General features: G+C 38.2%; 1 protein-coding gene across 4 annotated transcripts in view; it reads left to right on the top strand.

The window, feature by feature from the left end:
- sgcd (sarcoglycan, delta (dystrophin-associated glycoprotein)) overlaps positions 1–9,578 on the top strand; it is a 190,111-nt gene extending 180,533 nt beyond the window's left edge. For 2 of the 4 annotated variants that reach the window (XM_043703310.2, XM_043703309.2), the window contains exons 7-8: positions 2,499–2,622; positions 4,669–7,833. In XM_043703310.2, coding sequence (XP_043559245.1) covers positions 2,499–2,622; positions 4,669–4,845 — 301 coding nt within the window. In that variant the 3' untranslated portion in view covers positions 4,846–7,833. Of the gene's footprint in view, positions 1–2,498; positions 2,623–4,668; positions 7,834–9,554 lie in introns of those variants that run through there. The other 2 variants (XM_043703313.2, XM_087995237.1) reach the window with 2 other exon arrangements.
- Positions 9,579–21,877: the final 12,299 nt, after the last annotated feature.

Raw genomic sequence — 21,877 nt, 5'->3', positions numbered from 1 at the left:
GTTCACTGGTTAGCACTGCTGCCTCACAGCGCCAGGGACCTGGGTTTGAGTCCCATCTCAGGTGACTGTCTGTGTGGAGTTTGACATTCTCCCCATGTCTGCGTGGGTTCCCTCAGGGTGCTCCGGTTTTCTCCCACAATCCAAAGATGTGCATGTTAGGTGGATTGACCATGCTAAATTGCCCATAGTGTTAGGTGCATTAGCCAGAGGGAAATGGGTCTGGGTGGGTTACTCTTTGAAGGGTTGGTGTGGACTTTCTGGGCCAAAAGGCCTGCTTCCACACTGTAGGGAATCTAATCTAATCTAATCTAATCATTGAAAATGGCAGAACCAGTGGACAGAGGAATAAGCAAGGTATGCAGTATCCTCAGCTTTATTAATAGAATACAAGATCAAAGAGATTATGTTGAATTTGTGGACCTTAGCTGGAGTATTGTATATAGTTCTTGGCATCACATTCTGGGAAGGATGTGAATGCATGGCAGGGATGCAGAAGTAGTTTATCAGAATGGTTCGATGGATGAAGAACATTAGGTATGTGAATAAATTAAAGAAGTTGGGACTGTTCTCCTTAGGGAGAGGGCTAAGAGGGAACTTGATAAAGGTTTTGGGGCGGCATGGTGGTTCAGTGGTTAGCACTGCTGCCTCACAGCTCTAGGGTCCCAGGTTCAATTCCTGCCTCAGGCGACTGTCTGTGTGGAGTTTGCACATTCTCCCCATGTCTGTGTGGGTTTCCTCCGGGTGCTCTGGTTTTCTCCCACAGTCCAAAGATGTGTAGGTTAGGTGAATTGGCCATGCTAAATTGTCCATAGTGCTAGATGCATTAGTCAGAGGGAAATGGGTCTGGTTGGGTTACTCTTCGGAGGGTCGGTGTGGACTTGGTGGGCCGAAGGGCCTGTTTCCACACTGTAGGGAATCGAATCATAACAGCGACTAAGTTCAAATTCTCAAACTTATTACAATTTAATTAACTACTGTGCTAGCTTCAAGACATCAAGATTTGGAAACTGTTGTTTGTAGTCTCAAAGCTCACTGAATAGATTTGTATAGTATGTCGTACTGCCAGCTATGATTTTGAGTACTGTAATGTGTGCCTTTTGAAATTTTGTAGATTTCTTGAAGCCTTAGTTTTCAGTATTAAGGTAGATTTGCCTCCAAGTGGTTCAGGTGGCTAGCTGGATAAGCATGATGTCCAGTCCCAGCCCATATTACTGCTAGAAGGCTAGGGCTATTTTGCAAGCCAAGTCTCATTTTGTATGGGTGGTGCATTGCAGGTAGAAATCTGACAACCTAGGGCCACCCACAATGGATTCAAGGTATCACACATTGGATGATTCAACCACTCTCTGGTTTCTTGTCAAAAGGTGGGTCAGGAAAGATCTGTTCTCAGGTTAAGGACATTCTGCTGCCTGGGTCCAGGATAATTCTACTGCTTGGACCTACAAAAATAAAAACACTTATCTTCTAGACTTCTGGACCAGGGTGGTGTCCATTCTTCCTTTCTGAGTTTTTAAATGGCTCCAAAGTTTAACACATATCATAGGACTTTGATTTATATTGTAAAATGACATAGCACTTATACTTGGCAAATCTTCATTCTTGTCTCCACCTTATGTTGTAAAATATCATCCTGGATGTCTGGGGCTACTGATACCATATGGGATAGTATAGCGACAAGACATTTTAACCTGAAGATAGACTCCAGGTTTATTACATATTACTTAATATTGTCACATTGCATCTAAGATACATGATGGGCCTTTATGAGACATCTGCTTGACCTAAGACTAATTTGCTGTGGCTTAACATTATAGCAACTAAAAATTTCTCACATAATATTGGTAACAAATCCAGAACAAAAGCAGAACCAAAATCAATTGGAACATGCTGTACAACTCTGGTTAGCTCCTTGCATGGACACTCCTTTGTATCTGTTAGGTGGAGCTTATGTATGATTTCAGTTAACCATTTCTGGTGGATAACAGGTTAGACAACAATCACTAGAGTCAGTAGTTCATCGTTTGGAGTGTTGTATTGCCCACAGCTTCAGCAATGAATAAGGTAGTATATCAGACTCCTCTTTTTGGTCATTACATCCTTGTTTCTGCTGATCAGGAAACTCCTGACTCTCGCTCATTCAGAAATGATATAATGCATTCTATTGCCCAATGATTTACAGACATTTGATTAAACATCTAAGGTAGGATAACAGAGTCTCTTTAATCAACATAATCTCTAAACACAGTACAAATAAATAAACAAATCTCATTTACATTGAATATTTGCTTCAAAGGATCGATCCTTAGCCTGTTTGATTAAATACATTTATCATCTGTCAATAAGATCAGTATCACTTCTTCAAACTTAAAGGAAGCGCCACAGAGGAATTTACTTTATTACAAAGGAGTCAGGTTCTTCACATGTATTCATTTCTGTAACTCTCAGCTGAAGTAAAATTGACAAATACTGTAACTAATTCCAACATTTTGTGGTCCTAGACTAGAATCGCCCACGCGTTCACTAACACTGGAGGCACCAAAAGGAGTTGAGATCTATGCAGAGGCAGGTAATATGCAGGCTACTTGTCGAACAGAATTGAAATTGGAATCTGAAGATGGTGAGGTGAGTGTCTCAGAATATATTTGCCATTCATATATTAAATCTGAATCATTTAATTCTGAAATAATATTCTATATGAATGCAAAATCAAGGATGTGTACAGGAAGAATTTTCTAATCCATTTAGTTCTTTTGAAAGGAAGATGTTTTAAAAGTCATTGCAATATTTTTAACAAAAGAAATCGCCATGCCATCTGAGTATATTGACGATGTTTATCTAGTTTTCAGGCTGCATGTTATCTTAATGGATGTTCGGAAATTTAAGGAAAAGTGCAAAGAGAATTTTCTCCCGCATCTTAAACCAGCAGTTGCACCAAGTTTGTGAAAATAATGATGTGGTAGTTTCAATGTAATCCTTCGTGAAATTCAAATCACAGCACATAAAGATGCCTTCAATAAAACATTATGAAATAGTGCGGCTATCAAATTGGTGGTTTGATTTGCTTTATCAGTGTCATTGAAGTATGCCTTAGGTCCTTAACATCAGGCATGTAGAGAATAGACCTTATTTGAAACGTTAGCTTTAGAATGGCAGTGAAATTGGATAGTACAAAGATTGAGAATGGAATTTGATTGCAGAGGACAAGGGTCTGGGGTTGGGGGTATTATGTTACAGTACTAGGGGCCCATTTTTCTAAAGATTGCAAATTAATCGGCCTAATTTGAAGGCTGTCAGCGCATTAGCCACAGGTGAGTGGTTTCCCGGGATGTTGACACTAGTCAGGCAAGACATAGCAACAGGGCTGGCTGAGGGGAACTGTGTTGAGATCACTGTGGCAGTCGCTGCCTCTAGTGTGTATAGGGTTGGGGACTTCCACAGTCTGAGCTGTACATTAAGTGGCTTAGTTGTGGTCCAAACAGGATGGCAGCATACCAACTTCCTCACCACCTCAAAATGGCATTCCACCCAATGTCTTGTGGCCTCATCTATCCCAATCCAATCCAATGGAACATAACCATATTAGAAGCAAGCAGACAGACTTACTATCAACACTCAATATCCTGACTGACTTGTTAAGATGTCACAGTGGTTTGATAGAACCAAATGAATTTCTCCACCATTTCAGAGTAATTTAAAAATCACAGGGTTTTTCCTTCCTAAAGGGCATTTAAGAAACAGCTTGCTTTTTATGACAGTCAACAATTATAGAGTCATAGAGTCATATAGCATGGAAACAAACCCTTCAGTCCAACTTGTCCACACCGACCAAGTTTCCCAAACTAAACTGGACCGACTTGCCTGTGTTTGGCCAATGTTTCTCTAAATCTTTCATATTCATGTACTTATCCAAATGAATTTTAAATGTTGTAACTGTACTTATATTTACTACTTCCTCTAGCAGTTCATTGCACATACGTATCCACATCCCCCAGCTCCCAAGTTGCATCTCAGCTCCCTTTTAAATCTTTCTCATCTCACCTTAAGAATATGCACCCTAGTTTTGAACTCCCCCACCCTAGGGAAAAAACATTTGCTATTCACATTGTTTCATGGCCATCGTGAGTGTATTTTTTAATTCTATGTTTATAAATTGAACACATGATCCCAGATCATTAGCCTTGTCCTCTATGTTACATGTTTAATGAGTCAAGATTAGAGTGGTGCTGAAAAAGCACAGCAGGTCAGGCAGCATCCACCAGAAGGGCGCCTGCCCAAAACGTTGATATTCCTGCTCCTCGGATGCTGCCTGACCTGATGTGCTTTGCCAGCACCACTCTAATCTTGACTCTAATCTCCAGCATCTGCAGTCCTCACTTACACTTACACGTTTAATGACATTGCCACTGTACCACCACCTTCCCATATAAATCCGTGATGATCCAACAGCCAGCCAATATGCTAATAAATTTTATAATTTTATTGACCACAATAAAGCAAGACAAATGTCAGCATCTGTTTGGATAGAATAAATGTGGAAAATAAAATGACATTAATATTAATAATAAATTTTGAAGATGTTCTGAGATCGCGATTCTCGTTTACTGTTCAACAGTGACAGAATGCTTGTCTTTGTACAAACCTCATTATTCATTTTTCTCTCTCTTTCAGATCAATTTGGAAGCTAGAAACATAAAACTTCCTAGGCTACCTATGGGTTCATATACTTCCTCATCATTCACGCAACAAAATGTTTTTGAGGTGTGTGCTTGCCCGAATGGCAAACTGTTCCTTTCACAAGCAGGAGTGGGCTCCACATGTCAGATAAGCAGCAGTGTCTGTCTATAAAATAAATTAATAATAAACCTTTGCAGGGACAGAAATCTGCAAGCATTGCCAGCAATGTCAGGCCTATCGAATTTGGACATTTATTGGCGCCATAGCTGTGTGGCATCAGCCTGGTGGATATAATGGGAAAGGCCTTCTAAATAGACACTTTGTGCTGACTGTCTTCAAACCCTGTTCAAAATATTGTTTCAGTATTGGGGTTAAAAGCAAACAGGAATAATTTGTACTGAGACATATTGTTATAACATCTCTGTTCAAAGAGGGTAAAAACAAATGTATGCCTTTGCCTTAACTGAATGCACTCAGCAAGGAAAGCACATTATTTTTAAGTTTCACGTGTGTAATTGGGAGTGCAAAGATTACAAAATGTGTGTAAACTGATCAATACCCAGTGCTGACATTGAACCCAGTAATCATCAGGTTTTGGACTGTAGGTGCTCTGATTGAGTATATTAGGAAAGAAAAGAAATGGCTTAGCAGATGGCATGGTAAGGTACAGCTCATTTATTTGGTAACATAAAGGTAGGGCAACAAGTTGGTATGTTGGCAATTTTCAATAATCACAGCAATCCCATTTTGAGGGATTTTTTTTGTGGTACATTACTAATGTATCCCAGTTTTTTTTAAACCTAGCATCATTAAAAGTCAACTTATTAATAAATTCTTCCATTTTTAATTCCATTTTTACTTTTGGAAAATTCATTGAATTAGCCTTGATGAATACTTTGGTGCAGCATTGAGGGAGTACTACATTTTCAGAAATGCAGTCATTTTAATGAGATATTAAATGCATCCTCTGTCTGCTGATGTGGATATAAATGAATCTTTGGCACTCTTCGAAGAACACGTGCCTTCCTTAACCAACATAACAATCAACAAACAAATGGCATAAACTTGTTTTTCATCACAGTGCTGTTGTAAAATAACTACAACATTTCTATACACAACATAATCAAACTAACTGATTATATATGAGGTACTTTTGAGAGACCTGATAAGAAGCTTCATAAATGCAAGATCTCTCTTATTGTAACTTAAATAATGTTTCAATATTTGATTTCATAGAATTACTGCATAATTTTAATTTTTCATCCCTAAGATATTCATTTTGAGGTTTTTGATTGCTGCTGTGAATATTATCCTTAGCATCAACTGAAAAGAATTTGAAGAAATTTAAGAGGGTTAACTTCAGTCTTTTTTTCCTTTTTTATCTCAAGTCAATGCTACTCATCTCTAGCTGGCCACATCATTTAGAGACCTGATCCAGGTTTGCAAATGTCTTGTTGATGATACAGTTACTTCTTTAGGAACATGACATTAGTCTGCACAGGTAGACGAGTGGGCAAAATTGAGCATTCCCCTTTACTTTTACCTATAAAAAAGTGCCTGATCTTCTTTTGTCACTTCTCTGCCAGATCAGGCTCACTCGGTAGTGAATTTGAAAGGCATTCTTTGATGCAGCAATTTGGAGTCTGAATGGTAAGTATTTAGAGTAATGCTTGTTTTGTTGAAAACTGGTCAACTTTTTAATAATATAGATGGAGATATAATTAATCAATTCCCATTACATTCCAAAAGGTTAAACACTTGACAATTGGAACATTTGCGAAAAAGTAATTTGAAAGCAATGTCATCACCAAGTCACTAATAACATTTACTACTTACTACAGTTAAGAAAGACAAAGGGTTTTTTTTTTAGAAAAAAACAAAGATTTAAGTCTTTTGAGTTACTGTACTATACAGTGCTGTGGTCTAAACATGTCGAAACCAACAACATGTAAAAGAATATGGTTACTCCATGAATGTCTGTGCAGAGATAACCAGTAAAAATGTTACTGTCTATTAAACCATGCTAATGTTTAAAGCCAAGAGTGATTTTTTGTTTGGAAAATCTGCTGAAAACTGATTAACTAAACTCACTTGGTTTTAAAGCCATTGGTGTAATACTCTACAGTCTACTGCCTGCTGATTTTGAGAGAACTGTAATCGGTGCACTCCTGGTGTGTATGTACTGGTGTGTTGTGGTAGATCAATAGAAAAATATTTTGGAGTTTTTATATATTATGTACCTATTTTATGGCTTTGAGTTACTGAGTAAGAAAGAGTCACAGACCAAAGACTGATGGGAATTCAGCCACACTGTCCATACATTATATGGTGCTTACTTTCATGACTCTGTGAGGGCCTAGTAAGGTGTCATCTTATTTCCTGTCAAAAGGATCAAGACCAAGGCAGACCACAACAGCGGAATTTGCAGGAATTAGCAAAACACATTGGAAAACTCTCAGGGGCGGGGTTGGAAGTGAGGCCAGAAGAACAGGTCTTGGCTGACTAATACATGTATATTATACACATTTCATTTGAAATTTTGGAGTTTTCTTGAAGAACCAGACACAAATGTCTATCCAAAGTTATGGTCAGCAAGTTACATTGTAAAAGGCTACAGGTAGTGTTCAGGAAATCTTCTCCTTAGTTGCACCTATATTTATCTGGATTTTCTTTTGTGAAACATGTAATTTTTTCTCAGTTCCCTGTGGAGAGTAATAATCTCTCTTGGTCCTCTTCTTTGGGCAGGCTGTACCACTGTTATTCTGTAACTGGCCACAATTCACTGTCAGAGACTAATAGGGATAATCAGAACAACTTGCCTTCTGAATTTTGTATTTTTCCATCCTTTATGATGGAATGACCAACTCATGTTTTCAGCACAATGGTACAGGTCAATCTCAGTGAATGAGGAGACTGAATGCTGCCGTTATGCCACGTCCAGAGAATTCTGAGATCCTTTTGTATCATGTAACATCTGCAAGGTTGTTTTTATAATGCATAATACCACACCATCCACTTACATAACTTTAGAATGGATCAGCATTGATCATTTTATTTGTTTCCTTTTCTAGTTGACACCTGACTATCAGTCTGTTGCACTCTATAATGTTTTCACCGTGACAGACAAACTTTGTGGTCACAAAGAATAAAGCCTGTTCATTTTGAAAAAAAAAATTGTGTTTGCTTTTGTTGAAAAAAAAGACAACAGCACTTTGAGGCTGATTTTTCATGGCAAGGGACTTTCACAGATGCCAGCTGCATGTTCAAGTTAACATTTATAATTTGAATGTGATCTGTCAGCTTTTTCCTGAAATAAAGCATACATTTGGCAGACTCACCCCATGTCATTAACAATATTGAATCAAATAGACCCATCAAACACCTCAAATAAACTATTGCTTAAAATTATTATTGTTTACTGGAAAAAAAAATCAAATTGAACTGTTGCTGAAATGATACCACTGAATTTTAGCGAGTTTTGAGATGATTTGCAGCTCAGGTTGAGGTTTTGGATGTAGGTTTGCTCACTGTGCTGAAAGGTTCCTTTCCAGACGTTTTGTTATCTTACAAGGTAACATCTTCAGTGGACCTCATGTGAAGCAATGCTGAAAATTCCTGCTTTCTATTTATACGTTTGGGTTGGTGATGTCATTTCCTGTGGTGAAGTCACTTCCTCTACCTTTTCTCATGGGGTAGTAGGTGGGGTTTACTCAATGTGTTTGTTAATAGAGTTCCGTTTGGAATACCGTGCTTCTAGGAATTCTCATGCGTGTCTTTGTTTGGCTTGTCCTAGGATGGATGTATTGTCCCAGTCAAAGTGGTGTCCTTCCTCATCCGTATGTGAGGATACTAGTAAGAGAGGGTCTTACTAGTAACTGAAGAAGGGGAAGGCCAATGAGGAAAATGCCAGAAATAATAGTTGGGTCTTTATTGCCACTGCATTTGAGATATTTTGGAGCCTTTTTGTTTTCTTCAACACTTCATTAGTGCCTGATTTTGATTCTGCTTTCACTAACTCATATTACACTTATTCAGTGCAACATCAAAGCCTGGGGAAATGCTAGAAATTATTCTGAAAAAAGACTTCCTTCATTGATGGCATTTTGCATCTTGGCTAGTAAGGAACTTGTTAGATCATCTTTCCTGGTTTTGTTTGGGTTCAAAGCAGCTTAAATCATTAGAGAGATACTGTTCTAAAATTCTTCGAGGGTTATTGGTGTGTTGGGAGTTTGTAAATTTGTTTATTAAGGCTTTGTTCAGTTTAGTGTTTTCAGCAAACTTATAAATATTTTTCAAAGAACACATTTACGATGTTTCTACACATGCAGGCCAGAGGAAGCATGGTTCCATTATTAGCGAATAACTATTTTACACCATATTGTTGAAGGTCTCTTGACTTGATGATAAAATCCTAATACTTATGCATTTCCATTATTCTACTGTAATGATCTCCTAATGATCTGCCAAGAAATTCTGTTAGTTGTGAGAACCTTCAGATTGGAGATGAGCTTGCTTTAATGGTGTTGCTGGATTTAGCAGATGCAAGCTCTTGCCTTGTTTGCTGTGATTCCTGTCCTAGTGGGATTGTGCTGACTTGTCCATCTGTGATTTCTGTTGGGAGAGAAATCCAGGTTGCAGACTTGCATGAAATAATCAATGCAAACCTGTTGAAAATATTAATGCGGATCCAGACTATATATAACTTCTTTATTTAAAATTACCTTCGTTATATCAGAGTGAAACACTTTACTCTCAATTCCTGGCCTTAAATTAAGAAAAGTAAGTATTTTGTTTCATACTGAAATGTAAAACGTAAGTAATTATTGTTATTAATTTTAAGCTTTCATTTCTAATTAAGCTTTCCTCCATTTTCTGTCTAGAACTATTGAAGATGCGTTGTGACTGTGACAATGAAATTAATCTGGATTAACTGTACCTGCCTTCCATTTTCTGCCATTTTTCCCTTTCTGTGAGAAAATACCTTGTCTATTTCACTCACCCCTCTTCCCACCCCATTACCTCTCCTTGTCATTTTTCCTCAAATTAGAAACTGACCAGGGGAAAATTATAGGGTACAAATGCATTCTGACCAATCACAAATTATAAACAGTGTAATTCATAGAAATCTCTGCATCGTGACTTTTGCTTTCTTTTGCTTCGATGTTGATGCCCCAATGAGAGTCTTACATGATTTACTGTCTCCTCGGATATAGTAACTCATCAGGCAACCCAGGATTCTAACTGCACTCCAAGGGATGACCACTTTTTGTGTGTTAATGAACATCAGAAGGCTACATGCTCAATGAGATGTTTCAAAAGACTGGAGATCAAAGTGGTTTTTATTTGTGTGTTACCTTTATACAAGTTATATCATCAAGTAACTAAAAATAAAACCGGAACAAGAAACAGGAATACAGTGTGCATTTCCAGGCTCCCAGCCAATAAGCTGAACAATGAATTAGCTAGAAAAATCATGTAGGGAGTACAGAAATACAACAGTGTTTTACCAAAACACTGTTCTTTGCCCTAAAGCAGAGGAACTAGGATATAATAATAAATAAGGAAGCTTTGAACAAAAAATAACTTAAGATGTAAATTAGTCACTAATGCCCAGATCAGAATATTAAATGAAGCATGACAAAGGTGGGCTTACCATTCTATAGGACATACAGGGATCATGAATTAAGTGCCAAGCAGACTAATAAAAATACCCCAAGCACTTACTGAACATACAATAAGTAGAAGAGTGGTTGATAGGTGGAGCAGTCTTGTTTATTTCTGCCACGTTCTTTGGTCACTATAATACCTCTGGGTCACTTTAGAAACTGGGATTTGCAGCTTACTATTGCTCATGGCTACCATCAATTGTGATGCAATGTTCAGAATAATAATGCCACAACATGGCAGAGCCAAGTAGAGTGATTACCTTGTTATTGCAAATTTTTTGAAATAAATTGGTTCTCTAGACTTAGCAGAAGACCCATTAAAATGATAAATAGTTCCAAGTATTTGCTAGTGAACTATCAAGAGAGGCTAAATAAGCTAAGTCTATTCTCTGTGAGGTAATTGTGCAGAACCAGGAAAAGTGAATGAAGGCATAGAGTAGGAAAATAATAAGCATAAACATAACAAATTTTTTTCAAAATTCGCAACTTGTTTGTTAAATCAAATAAACTATTCCAAAGCAAAAATAGGTTTCCAACTGAACAGGTGGGAGAAATCGAAAAAAATCTACAAAGTAAGATGCTGTAAGTAAGGTGGATGCATTTTTCTTCTTTCTGTTTATTTATATTATATTCTATAAAGCAGTTCAAAATTGGTAAGTTTATCATGGATTGATGTCATTGTTTTCTGTAAGTAACTTGCAATGCTGGCTGACTCCTTCTCAGTTCACTCAAGCTGCATTGTCAATCCGTATCTGAGGATGATAAGTGAATTAGTTGTCAGATTCTTGAACAAGATTTCTACAGATTGAATTATTTGTACTCATATTGTTTTAGTTTGGTCAGTTATTATTTAATGGCAGCACTAGATTCAACCTTATTTGAGGCTTAGCAGCAAACCTTCAATGACTATGACCAGCTAATGAAACATGGACCTTTAGACTGGATCAAGGTTGTGAGATAACTTTTTATTACTTTCTTCACTAACAAGTGTTGTAGAGAGCTTTGCAGCTCCCATTGAACTTTCACTCATAAGAGCTAATAACTTCAATAGTGATAGGTCTGGTACTCAAAGCATTTAGCAATTCCAGTGGTAGAATGTTGGACTTCAGTGCACAACATTTTGGTGCTGTTAAAGTTGCCTTTCAACTGTTTTCTTTTTTGCCAGTGAGCTGTTTTGACTTCATGTCCCACCATAGAGCACTGAAGGCCTTCCTTCTTGCTGAGTAAAGCCATCACATTGTCAATGAGACTTCACATCTGTATCTATAGCAACAAGGAGTAAACACAGGAACAGTTCTTCCTGGATGTCTACCTACAGGCAGCAGGCAGAAAAGGAGATAACTTGAAGTATAGAGTTTACAATGTCACTTTGTCCAACTTAACATGTTATGTGATAAATGTGAGAATTTTGTGCAAAAATAATCCAAACCTGGCAATAACTTTGGTGTTTCGAACTAACTCTGAACTGACCAGCTTATGTATAAACTCAATTCAATAGAAATGGTATGAATTCAGAGTTAGTGGTAAACTGGTATCAAAATAACCAGGTCAGCTAACATCTGGCATCCTCATTTCCATTCTAATCTGGTATCAAAATGCATATTCTGGCATGACCTGATGTTAAATTGGTTGATGGGGATTGATCTTGGAAACACTGTATAACTCAAAGCTATCAGTAGTAAAGTTGGTTTATTCATTGCTTTTTACCATTGACTCCCAGTCTCAAATCTAGTTGATGGATGAAAATTCTGTTCTGGTGGCTAAAAGGGTCTAACGTGAATCTATACTGTATAAAATAATTGTAATTTTGCATGAAGTGATGGTCTTCACTCAGTGACAAAACAAGTATTGAAAATAGACATGTTCCTTTGAATCAGCATCAGGGCATCACCTTTTAAGATTGTGTTTAAAGCTAAATTTTTGTCAGAATAAGGAGAACCTGAATTTGAAGCTAACTCATCTGAGAATGCTTGGTGATGATATTGGATCCAACAATGAAAAGTGCATTTGTTCCAAGTACTAACGTGCACCACCTGGATCAACACATAAATTTACCCCACACAATAATGTTTAAAAATCAAAAATTAAAGTACAATAATTGTTTGTGATGGGAAAGGCTACAAGCTTCTCAGTAACAAGAAAGCTTTTGCGCTGTGTTCACGGGGGCTTTACATACTGCACATATCCAAGATGGATATAATGTCTATATGTATCAATATTGAATAGGTGGCTGCAGAAATCAAATATCACACATGTTAAGGGAGAATGAATTTTGTGATGGTGTGGGTATAACCAATACCTCTAATGCTTCTTTACATGTCAGATCAGATTTGGTGTTAGCACAAATCAATATAAATGGATCTTTCCTATTTCCTTTCCACTTTGATCCATAATCAAAATCCTCTGATATTTCACTCTGTAAGCAACACTATGTTTGAGTCACTATTATAGATATAATTATGATTTTGATTATCAATTCTGTGGATGAATGTTTGACATTTTCTTCTGTGTTTGAATATTATAAACATGAGAAAATCCTTGTGCACACTATGCAAACAGATAACATTTATATGAATTGCAATAATAATATAAATAAGAAAATGAGTTAATTTATTTATTATGCTTTTTTTAAAAAAGAAAAAAACAAAAGGAAAAAATGTTTTCTATTAGGGCGTCTGAACGGCAATCCTGTAAAATGTATTCTGCTCATATTTATACTCTCACTTTAGAATCCTAAAAGCGTGATTGAAGCTGTTCTGATGTAAATGATGAAGACTGTGAATGTTTCCTCTTTTCACTGTTGAATATCTTCTTGTTAGAATTTAAGTCCATTTTACTTTACACATGTGGAGGAAATGGAACAAGCCTCCCAAAACTAGTCATTAAAGGCACTTTTACATTAAACCCATGCTGGTTGAAATAGTGCAGGATAGCAGGAGGAGTTCAGTATTCACACTGTTGCCAATGTTATCTAATGTGATGCTGAGAAACCTCCCCACTCCAACTTTGTATGAGTCCTGCGAGCAAAGATTGAAGGCTTAGAATAGAAGCAGCACTTCATATTCGCTCTTGAGTGAGTGACTGTAAGCAAACAAAGACACTTAAAAAAACATATTGTGGCATCTCAGAATTATTGCTCTCTAAGAGTGAGCAGTATTCTTCTGGGATCTCAGTAGGCAAATAAATATGTTTTTGAGGGCATTTATTCTCTGTCTACGTACAGAATATTTTCCCACAATGTTATACCTCAGTAATCACTATAGCAACTGATATGTAGACCAAAGGCCAGCCATCTGTTTCAGCATGAATATATATACTGTTTAAACTAGATTGGCCTTAATTTGAGTCTAAAATGAAAGTCAGATTGAGACAAACCAGTTATAAAATAGTCACATAAAATTGTAATGGGTTCCTAAAGTAGTCGATCACTCACTGCATCAAAATCCTTCTCACAAACGTCATATTGTCAATCAAGGAACTAATCTTTCATAATACAATAAGCTTCAATCTGCAATTTGAGAGGGAGAGGGTACAACCGGAAGTGACAATATTTCTGTTGAATAAAGGGAACTATGGAGCTATGAGGGAGGAGCTGGCCAAAGTTCAATGGTGCAATACCTTAGCAGGGATGACAGTGGAGGAACAATGGCGGATATTTCTGTGTATAATGCAAATGTTGCAGGATCAGTTCATTCCAAAAAGAAAGAAAGATCCTAGGAGGAGGCATGGGTGGCCGTGGCTGACGAGGGAAGTTAAGAAACATATAAAGTTAAAAGAGAAAAAGTATAACATAGCAAAGATAAGTGGGAAAACGGAGGACTGGGAAGCTTTTCAAGAACAACAGAGGATTACTAAGAAGGAAATACGCAGAGAAAAAAATGAGGTACGAAGGTAAACTGGCCAATAATATAAAGGAGGATAGTAAAAGTTTTTTTAGGTATGTGAAAGGCAAAAAAATGGTTAAGACTAAAATTGGGCCCTTGAAGACAGAAACAAGGGAATATATTACAGGGAACAAAGAAATGGCAGAAGAATTGAATTGGTACTTCAGATCTGTGTTCACGGGGGAAGACACAAGCAATCTCCCTGAGGTAACAGTGGCTGAAGGACCTGAACTTAAGGGAAATTATATTTGCCAGGAATTAGTGTTGGAGAGACTGTTCGGTCTGAAGGTTGATAAGTCCCCGGGGCCTGATGCTCTACATCCCAGGGTACTGAAGGAGGTAGTTCAAGAAATCGTGAATGCGTTGGTGATTATTTTCCAGAGTTCGATAGATTTGGGATCAGTTCCTTCGGATTGAAGGGTGGCTAATGTTGTACCACTTTTTAAGAAAGATGGGAGAGAGAAAGCAGGAAATTATAGACCAGTTCGTCTGACCTCAGTGGTAGTAAAGATGCTGGAGTCTATTATAAAGGATGAAATTACGACACATCTGGATAGTAGTAACAGGATAGGTCAGAGTCAGCATGGATTTATGAAGGGGAAATCATACTTAACTAATCTTCTGGAATTTTTTGAGGATGTAATTCTGAAGATGGACAAGGGAGATCCAGTAGATGTAGTTTACCTGGACTTTCAGAAAGCTTTTGATAAAGTCCCACATAAGAGGTTAGTGAGCAAAATTAGGTCGCATGGTATTGGGGGCAAAGTACTAACTTGGATTGAAAGTTGGTTGGCTGATAGGAAACAAAGAATAGTGATAAACGGCTCCATTTCGGAATGGCAGGCAGTGACCAGTGGGGTACTGCAGGGATCAGTACTGGGACTGCAGCTTTTTACAATAAATGATATAGAAGATGGTATTAGTAATAACATTAGCAAATTTGCTGATGATACTAAGCTGGGTGGCAGGGTGAAATGTGATGAGGATGTTAGGAGATTACAGGGTGACCTGGACAAGTTAGGTGAGTGGGCAGATGCATGGCAGATGCAATTTAATGTGGATAAATGTATGGTTATCCACTTTGGTGGCAAGAACAGGAAGGCAGATTACTACCTAAATGGAATCAATTTAGGTAAAGGGGCAGTACAGAGACATCTGGGTGTTCTTGTACACCAGTCAATGAAGGTAAGCATGCAGGTACAGCAGGTAGTGAAGAAGGTTAATAGCATGCTGGCCTTCATAACAAGAGGAATTGAGTATAAAAGCAAAGAGGTTCTTCTGCAGCTGTACAGGGCCCTAGTGAGACCATACCTGGAGTACTGTGTGCAGTTCTGGTCTCCAAATTTGAGAAAAGACATTCTGGCTATTGAGGGAGTGCAGCGTAGGTTCATGAAGTCAATTCCTGAAATGGCGGGATTACCTTACACTGAAAGACTGAAGCGACTGGGCTTGTATACCCTTGAGTTTAGAAGACTGAGAGGGGATCTGATTGAGACATAAGATTATTAAAGGATTGGACACTCTGGAGGCAGGAAACATGTTTCCGCTGATGGGTGAGTGCCGAACCAGAGGACACAGATTAAAAATATGGGGTAGACCATTTAGGACAGAGATGAGGAGAAACTTCTTCACCCAGAGAGTGGTGGCTGTGTAGAATGCTCAGTCCCAGAGGACAGTGGAAGCCCAGTCTCTGGATTCATTTAATAAAGAGTTGGATAGAGCTCTCAAGGATTGTAGAATCAAGGGTTATGGAGATAAGGCAGGAACAGGATACTGATTAAGGATGATCAGCCATCATATTGAATGGTGGTGCAGGCTCGAAGGGCAGAATGGCCTACTCCTGCACCTATTGTCTATTGTTTAACCCAGAACTATTTTTTCTCAAAATTAATTAATGGAATGAATGTCATCTTTCTCCAAAAATAAATTTTGGTAATCTATATTTAGGGTCAATAGGATCTTAAGAAATTGGATCAGGAGTAGAACATTCAGCCCTTCAAGCCTGTTCTGCCATTCTATAGGATCATGGCTGATCCAACATTCCTCACGTACATTTTCCTGCCTTTCCCCATGACCCTTGATACCTCTACTGATCAAGAATCTATCTATCTCAGCCTTACATACACACATGATCCTGCCCTCACAGCTCTCTGTGGCAAGGAGTTCAATAACATATATCTAACCATTGTTCTGCCTTCATCAACATTGGATTGTTTGCCTAATTCCTAAAGACTATTAGAAAAGTCAGAAATGGAAATGGAAATGCTATTGACTCAGTCCTTCTGAGGTTTGGCCTACAAATCCTTAAATCAATGTAGATGGTAATTTCCTCTGATAATAATTTGTGTTGTTTATGATCCAAATCTGGAACTGGCCAATGCTGAGAGTGGAAAGAAGGTTTTAAAAATTGTTGAGGTAGATTTTTCTATGAACTGCCTGAGTGGTAGTCTGGCAAACTAGATTGAACACTTTTTTATAAAATCTGCCTGCATTCTATTTCTTTATTTTGAATGGGAATTGGGTGAGCTCCACAAACCACCAACAATCTGCTCTGCCAGAATAATGTGCAACTGGTTAAAAATGAGAGTCTGCCCATTGTATTTCATTCCACATTATTTCTCATCTTATTGTAGTTTGGACTTACACTCAACTCTGACAACAACATATATGTTATGAAGAAGAAATGATATAGAAACCGCTGACTGCAGAAGTCAGCACCATAGGAAATATGTTTTACTGTTGAATTAATGCAGGAACCACTGCACACAGGCAAGGTAATCTCTTCAACAAGTAGAAAACAGAGGAGGCCTATGAAGACTTGTATTTTCACATATAACTCAAATAAAGTCCATTAGTGCCAGTGGTCAGGGAAAATATCAGCATTCTAATCACTGAGTGCTCAATTCTACCTGGTGAAAAGACCATGATAAAAGAGAGGAAAATAACTCAATTCCTGTATATGTCTCCATGTCAACTCTTACCTCTGCGTTGCAAGCACTACAAAAAAAAACTTTGGTTAAACTGCTTACTTTTCAATGTCTGAATGTCTCAGTGACAACAGTTGTATATGTAGAGAACATAACAGTATGTACACTTACCAGAACAATTATGTTAATTAGTCAAATTAACTAACTAAGTTAGTTAGTTAGTTTCCAAAAGTTATAGCAGCCCCCAGAATATAATTCTGTTAAATAGGGTTGAATGATTGTGCAGTTTACAAGTGTGAATGCGTAGCAAAGTGAAACACTTAAACTTAGATACAAAAGCTTATCATGTTTCTTCGAGAAATCTCAAACATACAATCATTAATTAGTTAGAAAGTTAGTAATTTTGCTCACAGCACAGTCCTGCAAACAATGAATACATTGCTGCTGATTGACTGAAGGACAAATGGTGACCAAGTCAATCCCTATTCTTCATGAAAAATTACTTGATAGCCTGAACATCAATTAAATGACTCACCAAAAGGATAGTCCCTCTGGCAACTGAGCAAATCCCAGAGTCATATTAGATTATAAGCTAGATTTTTACAGGCATGACATAAAAAGAAATGAAGGCCTATGCCTGCTTGGGATATAGCTATTTATCAACCATCAAACTGTTAAATGACTTGACGTGGACCTTCTGTCCCATCTGGGATGGAGGTCATAATTCTGAGTGATTACCCAACAGTTTCCTGGGTCTGGCAACACCACCAAGATTGCTGGTATCAGCTGGCTCTATACTCAGTACCCGAGACCAATTAATGGAGCTGGATGAAAAGCTATTTGAAGGGAATATCACCAGGCCAAAGCTGAAAGATTAGCTGAGTAGAGTTGCAGAGCCAGGATGGATAAAGTAGAGAGGGTAGAAAATTGGGGGTGAGTAAAGTTGAGAAAAGTCCTCTTATAGGTTTAGTGGACCCACATAATAGAGAAATACCTTGATCTTAGACCAGTGAGTTTCTCTAGAACTTTCTGTTTGCACCAACCCTTTTGTGTGTACTCCAACCCAAACAGGGAAAGCTGCCAGACTGCACACTTGGTGCTGACCTCTCCTACTATGAGTTAAATCACAGCGCGGTGGAAGAAGGCCTGTAGGTGGTCAGTAATTGGCAATAATAAGGCCCAAATTGGCCTATGGCGGATGGGCCTACTGAAACCTCCCCCATTGTTGAATGGTGATGTGATGCTGACTGTGAGCAGCTTCTGGTTGGGTTAGTTTAATGTCACCATCCCCTTTCCTTGACTAGCTATAAAGGCCTACATGGTTGACAAGATAGAGAAAAAGCTGTAGCAAGTCTTACTGAGAAGAGACAATTGACTTAAATGAGATGTGGTTTATTGTTAGAGAGCAGTCTAATAAAAATTACATTGGTAAATTAGACGTTGTTATAAGTCTAGAGGATATAGGTCTTCAGATATTCTGCCCTATCTTTCTCAAGCCCCTAAGATATCATCAGATTGGATGAGGATTAATGCAGTCTCCAATATTAAGTGCCGTCACAGTATCCAACACCTTTCACTGGCAACATCTGTGGTAAGAATGGGGGAAGACAAACCAGGAAAGGGATGGGGCTGAATGTCACAGCACCTCTCCCATTATCTGAAGTCCTAAAGGGCCTTAAAATCCGGACATAGGATCTTCAATCCCGACAATGGAGTTTGAATGTGCAACCATTTCGCTGAGAGACAAGTGTACTATTAACTGAGGGTAATACATATAGTCCTACTAATACTTACAACGTACATATCATTAACATGCTGTGATATAAGCTAATGCATTCAAATAAATATACAATGATCATGGATAGTGTTTAAACAATACTTAATTGAAGTAGAAGTAAAATATTTATTAATTAAAACGAACAAGAACAGACATTTCTAGGGAAACAGATCAACGACCCTTCTTCAGAACTAGAAAGAGCTGGGAAAAAAATGGTAGTTATGCTGATGATGGAGTGGGTGGGGAAGGAGTGAGCAGATAGATGCACTCAGAACCCAGAAAGAAAGAAAGAGAAAAAAGGAGCAGGCAGACAAAGGGATTGCTGATGGGTAAGCCAAGAAAGAAAATAATTTAGATAGAATATAATGGGAACTATAAGTAGTTGAAAATGGGTTGGATGTGCTGAAAGCAACCCTTTTCATGACAGGAGCTTGGGTTGTGGGAGTAGGTAATAGACATGCAAGAAGGTGTTCATGCTCTGAAATTGTTAAGTTCAATATTGAGAACTGAAGGCTGTAAGGCCCCCATGTGGAAGGCAAGGTGTTGTTCCTCCAGCGAGCGTTGAGCCTCAGTAGAGCACTGCGGCAGGCCTAATGCAGAAATGTTGACATGGGAACATGGTGGTATGTTGAAGTGGCAGGCAACTGGAAAATCAGCGTCATTTTTTGAGACAGAATGGAGGTGTTCCACAAAGCAATCACCCAGTCTGTGTTTCATCTCCCCAGTGTAGGGGAGAGCTCATTGTGAGCAGTGAATATAGTAGACTATTTTGAGTGAAATACAGGTAAATTGCTGCTTCACCTGGAAGGTGTATCTGGGGCCTTGGGATGGTGAGGTGGGACGAGGTAAATGAACAAGTTTACATCTTCTGCGATTGTATGGAAAGTTGCCAAGGGGGTATGGGGAGGTGTTGGAAGATGTCCCAGAGGGAACAATCCCTACAGAAGGCTGGCAAGGGAAGGGATGTGGTGAGAATATGTGTCTGGTAGTAGCATCCTGCTGGAGGTGTGGAAATGGCTTTTGGACTTGGAGGCTGGTGAGTAAGGCTGGTGGGTGGAAAGTGAAGACCCTATTGTTGCTGGAGGGGAGGGAAGGGGTTAGGGAAATCAGTCAGACATAGTTAAGGGCCCTGTCAAACATGAGCAGGGTGTGAGAATGTACAGTCAAGACAAATGTGGGAATTGGTGGATTTGTAATGGTTTATTAATAATAAATTATTAATTACACACCAATATCAATACAACCAGAAGTCAGAAAGCAGGTTATTTGCTTCATCAGCTAAGAATTGGTACTCATTTAAAGTACAGAAGGAAGTCTGAAGAGTTGTCTTTGATTTCTCTTCTGTCCTGCTGCCATGAAATCCCTGACCTCTGTTCAATTTCTTACTATGGTGACGAGGCTGCGATCACAGTGTCTAATGAGTCCCACTGGGTTACAAAGTCTGTGAGGAATCTTTGGAAATAAAACTGCTACAAAGGGTTTGCCATTAACTCAAACACTCTTGTGCTTTCTTCTCTGTCAGTGTTCATATTTCAAACCCAGTGATTGAAAGTAACACCAACAGACTGGTAAAAATGACTAGATCTGACCAGGCAGGAAAGCTGAAATTAACATTGGCAGAGATACTGCAACTGACAAACAATATGGGGACATTTCTGAGCACATTATTTTTACTGTGTACATCAACACAATTACTAAATTCACCACTGATATCATCTGTATTCACAGGTTCAATGAGAATATTTAACAGAAAATAACTTTTTTCCATTTGAAATCTATGTGTTTAATGTTTAAAGGTGTTCTCACTACAATGGTCTCAATATAAAAAGGACAATATATCTTCATTTTACTATAGTAGATTGACCAGCTCTCATTCATGAGTGTTAGTTTAATTTGAATAATGTAAAACACTGTTGCTTGTCCTTTGTTTGAACCTATGAATTAGCCAGATTTCATTCCGAATGCAATTCAAACTTTTTCTGGATGTCTATTAGCATGATTATGTTTACAGAGCTTAACCGATTTGAAGCCCAGCTTCAGACTGTCATGCACAATGCATAAAATGCAAAAACCCTCACATAACTACAGGATTCAGTTTACAATAGGCAAGTACACATTCTCTTTCAAATCACTTAAACAAATTACATCTAACTTCTTAAATGACAAAACAGTAATCAAAATGCAGATTAGAATTTTTTTTGGGGGGGCTCTTGGGAGGTTGCAATACTGAAACTGCATACATTCATGCTCCCCTTTGTTAATTTTATTATAAAACAAAGAACTGTGGATTCTGGAGATCTGAAACAAAACAGAAATTGTTGGTGAAATTCAGAAGGTCTGGCAGGATCTGTGGAAGAAAAGCAGTGAAGAGTCACCTGATTCGAAATGGTAACTCTGCTTTCTTCCCAAAAATGCTGCCAGACTTGCTGAGTTTTACCAGCAATTCAATGCTATTAATGTCAAACTTACCTTTCAAGCTTATGTGGATAATCTGAAGCATAAAACTCAGGTTAACCAACCAGAAATCTTTACACAAGGACCCAAGGAAACCATCACCGAATCCTCGCTATCAAATTCCTTGGTTCTACCATTGATCAGAAACTTATTTGGATTCACTATGTGAAACACAGTGTCTACATGTGGTGCTAAATGTTGAGTAATCATTGGCGACTGTGCCAATGTAGGAACGGTCATTTTTGAAGCAGCTGAAGATGGTTGGGCCTTGGACACTAACCTGAGGAACTCCTGCAGAGAGATCCTGGAGCTGAGAAGACTGATCACCTAAAAGTCTTTGATTTTATTAAGTATAACTGCTACCGACAGTTTTTCTCCTGATTTTCATTGATTCTGGTTTTGCTAGGTCCCTTCGATGCTAAACAAAGTCAGATGCTACATTGAGATCAAGTACAGTCACTTTCACTTCTGGAAGTCAGTTATTTTGTGAATATT

Source organism: Chiloscyllium plagiosum, unplaced genomic scaffold (assembly GCF_037043375.1).
Source record: "Chiloscyllium plagiosum isolate Xiang-an unplaced genomic scaffold, Cpla_swu_hap1 HiC_scaffold_16, whole genome shotgun sequence".
Classification (NCBI taxonomy): Eukaryota; Metazoa; Chordata; class Chondrichthyes; order Orectolobiformes; family Hemiscylliidae; genus Chiloscyllium; species Chiloscyllium plagiosum.
The sequence above is the reverse complement of the archived record's forward strand: the minus strand, read 5'-3'. Positions and strand labels throughout refer to the sequence as shown.